Consider the following 6000-nt stretch of genomic DNA (forward strand, 5'->3'; position numbering starts at 1 on the left):
GCAGGTGGGGATGCTGGGGGGGGAGGACGGTGCAGGTGTGGACGGTGCAGGTGGGGATGGTGGGGAGGAGGACGGTGCAGGTGGGGATGCTGGGGGGGAGGACGGTGCAGGTGTGGACGGTGCAGGTGGGGATGCTGGGGGGGAGGACGGTGCAGGTGTGGACAGTGCAGGTGGGGATGGTGGGGGGAGGACGGTGCAGGTGTGGACAGTGTGGGGGGGACGGTGCAGGGGGACACAGTGCAGGTGTGGACGGTGCAGGGGGGATGGTGCAGGGGGAGACAGTGCAGGTGGGGACGGTGGGGGGGGGAGGAGGGTACAGGTGTGGACGGTGCAGGGGGAGACAGTGCAGGTGGGGACAGTGCAGGGGGAACGGTGCAGGTGTGGACAGTGCAGGTGTGGACGGTGCAGGTGTGGACGGTGCAGGGGGGGATGGTGTGGGTAAAGACAGCGCGGGTGTCGACGGTACGAGTGTAGACAGTGCAGGTGAGAAGAACTGCAGGTGAGGGCTGGAGAGTGGAGAGCTGACCCACAAACAGCTGTGGGAAGGTGGCGGGGACAGTTCCATCAGGAGCTGTCCAAGGTTGTGGCACGTGAACAGGGTACCTGCATGCCACCCTCTTTGCCTGGAATATAGGGAGGGAAGTCAGGGCGGCCACAACAGGGTAGAAGAGAGGACGCCATCAGGCCTCGCGAGCCTGTCTGCGGTGCCCACGCAAAAGCAGAACGGAAGGCGGAGGGCTGTGAGCAAAAGGTAAATAAGGTAACGGGGAAACGACGCCGTCAGAGCGACCCCAACACCCACAGCCCTAACACAAACAAGTCGGTCAGCAGTCTCCGAACCAGGGCCAGAGCCGACACCGGGCCACGGGGCCAGTGGCTGCGCTCGTCTGAGTCTCCCGTAGGCCAGGCTTGTGCTCGCTGCTGTTCCAAGGGTCTTCGGTGCCACCAGACCAAACAACACAGCAAACGAGAAGGTGGCGCAGAGCGAGCTCCGGGAAAGGGGCCCAGGGATGGCAATTCCTGGGAGGTGGGGGATCCCCGGCTCCCGCCCCCAGGAGCAAGCGTTGCCCTGGCATGCTGGGTGCTCCAAAGCACCACCACTGTCTTGTGATTGCTCTCGGGCCCATGTCGCCTCTGTGCCAGCATCTGAGTCCCAACCCAGAGGCAAGAAACAGGGACCCCCCCACCCCCCACCCACACACAAGCCACAGAGCTCTAGCTGCAGACAGGAAACTGTAAAGGCCACACCCCAAAGAAGCCCCTCTGCCATTGCTTTTGGTTCCAGAAGTCCTTGACAGGTGTGAGGGGCACCCCCACGGTGGAAAAGCAAAGATCTGACAGATTTGGAGTCAAGGGCACCAGCGCCAGCCCTCCACTCTGGGCCCGAGGAGAGGAAGCAGTATGCACCAAGGCCGTGGGCACCTGCACATGCACCCATCGAGCCACACTAGGGCCAGCTGTTGTCATGACCCTGTGCCAGTCACTTCAGCCACCTCTGGGAGAGGCTGCCCACTCCCCGACACAGCACCAAAGGACAGAGCACTCCCAGGACTCAGGGGAGCCACGGTCAAAGGACACATGCCAAAATCAGAAGGAAAAGCCGGTGGAGTTCGGGAGACCACGGAGAAGCTTCCAGAACCCCCTCCCTGAGCTAACTCCCCCAGAATGAGCCGAGACTACGTGTGAAATGCTGTCTACTGGGAGGCTCGCCAGAAGCCCAGCGCCCAGGGCTTTTGCTGGGGGCTGGTCACGTAGGCAGCCCTGGCTGGAGAGCACCCCAATTCCAGACTCTGCTCAGCATAAACCATGTTGTTTGCACCAACAGTTTAGGCCCTGAGAGCCCCTACCAGGGAATGGTGAAGCCCTGAAATCCCAGTTCCCAGACCGCAGCAAGGCCAGCCTTGCCAGGAGGCCCCTCTGGGATGGAGGCCTCTCCTGCCCCGGCGTATGAGCCGTTCTGCACACGACCCAGGGCAGGCCCGCGGCCAGGAGACAGTGCTCGGACCACTGCGCCTCGCTGAGCCCCCGCGGCCACTCTGGAGCCCGAAGGGGAGAGCCAGCAGGCCACGAGGCCTAAGAGGCTGCACGTGCTCCAAGCCCATCTGGCTGTACGCTGAGCGAGCAGCAGGAGTGGCTTCCACGAACCCCCTCTCACCTTCCACGTTGTTGTAGAAGTGACAGGAACGACTGGCCACCTTTTTCCGGCACAAGTGGATCTGGGAAAAAGAGGGAGCAGGCCCGGCGGGCACATGGTCAAGAAAGGACAGCGCACCGGGCCAGCCAGGGAGCACCCTGCCCGATGTGTGGAGAGCGAGTCCTGTCCCAGCCCTGCCCCCACCAGCTTTCACCAGGCTGTCCCCCGGGGGCACGGCCAAGGGAAAGAGCCACCCCAGGAGCCCACCTGCATGTGGTTACTCTCCTGCTTCTTCACCTCAGGGTGGATACACAGCTGCTCCCGGGAACCCAGCACACATACCCTGGGCCTGGCAGAAGAGAGAGCCATGGGGTCCAAGAACCAGAGGGCACCAGCCCCCAGCGCCATCCGGCAGCAAGAGCATGCACTGCGGGGGGCACAGCGGGAGACAGAGCTCACTCACAAGAGGGAGTGGCTGGGGCCAGAACGGACCCCAGGCTTGGGCGGCACTCTCTCTGCTGCATCGCCCAGAGTGAGCAAGGAGACAAGGCAGGGGAAGCGGGGCAGACGGAGGAGACCCCACCTACTCTGTGCTCCCCCACCCAGGAGGCTGGGGCAGGACGCCAGGACCCCCGCAGCTGTGCAGAGCTCCGACAGAGGCAGGGCCGCCCCCTTCACGCGCCTGCCAGGGTGACCCGCGCCCGCAGCTGACACCACACTGCTTTCCAGGACCACAGGCTGCCGCTAACCCAGCCGCTTTCTCATAAGCAGTGGGCAGCAGGGTCAGCCTGGCCCGCACACAGCCCTGGACGCGGAGCAGACAGTACCCTCCGGGCAGGGTCCAGGCAGAATGCCACCATCAACCACCTGGCCAAGGCCAACCCCCCGTAACTCCGAGGCAGGGGTGAGTGCCGCCTGGCCCTACCGGTAGGAGGTGCTCCGAAGCTCGCTGATGACCTGAGTGAGCTGCGAGTGGGTCCTGGAGGCATAAATGATCTTTGGGACGTCCGAGTAGCAGGCTGCCCAGACACAAGGAAGCAGGGCAAGTCACAGTTCCGGCAGACAATGTTCTCGCAGGCTGTTAACCCAAGGGCACGTGGCCAACTCGACCCTGCGCACCTAGCCCCGGGAATGAGCTATGTGGCTAGCCGCGGCGTTCTAGTGTGAACACGTGGCTCCGACGTGAGGCTCACAGCCAGATGCTGGGAAAGAACGGAGCAGCCTCACCAGCCCACTCCGTCCCTGCGTTTCTTCTCTACGGAGCCCCAGAGGGGCCGAGAGGAGCCTCACCTGTGCTGTCTCCATCGGAAGCGGCAGCTCCCCAGGACGAGGTGTGATCGACAAAAAGCCCCCCCTGCGCCCTCTCGGCGATCTTGCGGGCAGAGATGGTGTCACGGAGGTGCTCCCGCCAGGCCAGCGTGGTGCAGAGGAGGCACAGTGTCTTCCCAGTGCCTGTGGGGCTCTCCAGGATGCCATTCACTTTCTGAACGGGGTCAGGAACAAGGTCACGGGGAAGCAGGGAGAGGCAGTGCAGACCACACCGCCCACCTGACACTGGTCTGGGGCAGTTCTGTCCAGGCAGAGCCCACCCAGCAGGTGGCGAAAGGCCTGGGGAACAGTGGACAACTGGACAGTGCTTCCACTCTCAAACCAAAAGCCAAAAGCTACCGGGTTAATTCAGCCCTCGTTAACAAACAGCTTGCAGAACATCACCTAAAGTATTTTTCCGCGTAACATAAGTAGTAAAGTGACTAATTAGGTTCCAAGTCTCAAGACAGAAGACTGTTCTGCGACTTTGCATGCAGACATTCGCACTGTCTGAACAGAACCTGACGACCTATGTAGACCTGCATGCACAGGCGGGAGCCCGAGCCGCAAACCCGGAGACACACAAAGGCACATCAGCAAAGCTGTGCCCCTCGCTCCCGGGACTGGGCACCAGGCTCCTCACTGCAGGAGTCCGTGTCCAGAACAGCAGTCAGGAGCCCCTCAGGGGCTGGGAGCTTCAGGAGGGTGTGAGAGAGCCTACCAAGAAAGCCAGCAGGAAGCAGCCCGCACCCCCCCCCAACTTTCCTGCACACCCCTGGGGTTTGAAGACCTTCCAAAATGACAGTTGGGCACTGACTATCCCTCCATGTGGAAATACCTCCCCCGGATCCTCAAGTGGGCCTCAGGGTGCTCCCAAGCCTATGACCTCACGACCATCCTTAGGAGTGAAAAGTGTCTTTTTCCGCCTACTTCCCTATCATCTTTCCTAGAACCCCAGCCCCATTTATGACTGAGTCCTGTATCCAGAGGGAGACCTCATTCCCAGCAGGGCCCAGCAGGAGTGAACAGGAAGGTGGACCCACTCCCAGGGCACAAAGCCCCCCATCTGCAGCTGTACCTTCTGCAGACACTCCAGGACCTTGCTCATGTACTCCTCCTGGCATTTGTACGGCTGGAAGGGGAAGTCCACTGTCACGCCATTCAGGGCTATCTTGGGCATACTGGCCTGTTCTCAGGAAGGCACTGAGGCTGGCTGATATGCAGACTGTGAGACAAAACCCCTCCGAACATCTCAGGATCTCCGCCACTGCGGGTAAGTGATGCCAGCCAGCGGCGCTGGGACGTGACCCTGCTCCCAGCAGGAAGCCCTATGGCAGAGACGGCAAGACTGCTTATAGCAGGCCTTTCTGGAGTGCCAAGCCACCTCACCGATCGATGGGGCAGGCCCTCCCCCCCTGCAAGGTCGAAGGCAAGCCTGTGATGTCCTATCATAAGGAGCTCGGGAAGATGAGGAACCTACACGTCAGCCCTGCCTCGTTCTCCCGCCCCGCGCAGCTGGGTCCTGCTCGGGGAGAGTCGGCCAGATACACAGAAACAACGAGAGCTGGAGCCCGGGTGCAGTCCCACAAGCTCCGCCTGCAGCAATTCACTTAGTGCCAGCGGAGCTGGAGAGGCCAGACCCCCGGCTTGGGCCGGCCTCAACGTCCAGTCCCAGTTTCGCCTGGACACTGGGGCTAACGGACAGTTCATGTAAACACCGAATGACAGCCCTCCCTGCAGAGCCCGGCCCGCAGGGGAACCACCGCCCGGGAACCGGCTCCGCGCGGCGCGGGGCGCAGGCCACGAGAACAGGAAAACTACCGGCCCCAGAAGGCCGCGCGGCAGAATGGCCGACGCGCGGGCTCAAGGTGGCGCGGGGCCTGCCGGGAGCTGCAGTTTCGGGAGGCGCCGCTCGGGTAAAAGTACCTGTTCCAGGGTCTGTGCGACTCACGGCCCAACGTGTGTCCGTGGGGAGCCTTGCACGACCCGGGGTCCCCAGGAATTTACCCCAGTTTACCGAGGCACCGACACCGCGTCTCCTCCGCCGTCAGCTGGTTCGGACTTGGCGGGCTGAGGCGCACAATCGTCACTGAACGCGCTGCACTTCCGTCCCTAATTCCGGTCCGCTGCGCGTCGCTCCCCGCGGAAACCGTTCCGCTGCGGAGGGGTCCGCGCGCTCGGCTCCAGGCCCCACCCTGCCCCCGCGGTCGACCCTGAGCCTGGGGAACGGCACCTCCATCGCCCGCAGGCAGAAATCTAGGGTTCCAGCCGTCTCCTCCCTCGATGCTTTCCCCACCAGAGCCTGCATTCCATCACTCCTCCCTGGGCTGAGCCACCTGGATTGTCCAGACAATTGCACAAACCTTCGGATTGGTTAGCTGTGATCCCTCCTCCCCTTTTCTCCCCAAGGGCTGCTCGGGCCTGGAGACCCTCAGCCGACTTTCTAGCCAATGTCCCCCCCGACTGGTGAGGGTGGACCCCCCTGACTCCCCAGCACCTAGCACCGGCTGGCAGTCAGCAGTGGGACCAAGGGGTCTGCACAGCTCTGTAGGTTGTAG

At 62.7% G+C, this 6000-nt stretch overlaps 1 protein-coding gene across 10 annotated transcripts in view; it reads right to left on the reverse strand.

Annotated features, from left to right (window-relative positions):
* RTEL1 (regulator of telomere elongation helicase 1) overlaps positions 1-5594 on the reverse strand; it is a 34825-nt gene extending 29231 nt beyond the window's left edge. Inside the window, exons 1-6 of one of the 10 annotated variants that reach the window (XM_030309163.1) lie at positions 5460-5594; positions 4521-4770; positions 3425-3617; positions 3060-3153; positions 2402-2483; positions 2156-2216 (exon numbers count right to left, since the gene is read on the reverse strand). In XM_030309163.1, coding sequence (XP_030165023.1) covers positions 2156-2216; positions 2402-2483; positions 3060-3153; positions 3425-3617; positions 4521-4622 — 532 coding nt within the window. In that variant the 5' untranslated portion in view covers positions 4623-4770; positions 5460-5594. Of the gene's footprint in view, positions 1-2155; positions 2217-2401; positions 2484-3059; positions 3154-3424; positions 3618-4520; positions 4771-4922; positions 5202-5368 lie in introns of those variants that run through there. The other 9 variants (XM_030309164.1, XM_030309162.1, XM_030309166.1 and 6 more) reach the window with 9 other exon arrangements.
* Between the last annotated feature and the right edge of the window lie 406 nt (positions 5595-6000).

The sequence above is a fragment of the Lynx canadensis genome, chromosome A3, assembly GCF_007474595.2.
Source record: "Lynx canadensis isolate LIC74 chromosome A3, mLynCan4.pri.v2, whole genome shotgun sequence".
Lineage (NCBI taxonomy): Eukaryota > Metazoa > Chordata > Mammalia > Carnivora > Felidae > Lynx > Lynx canadensis.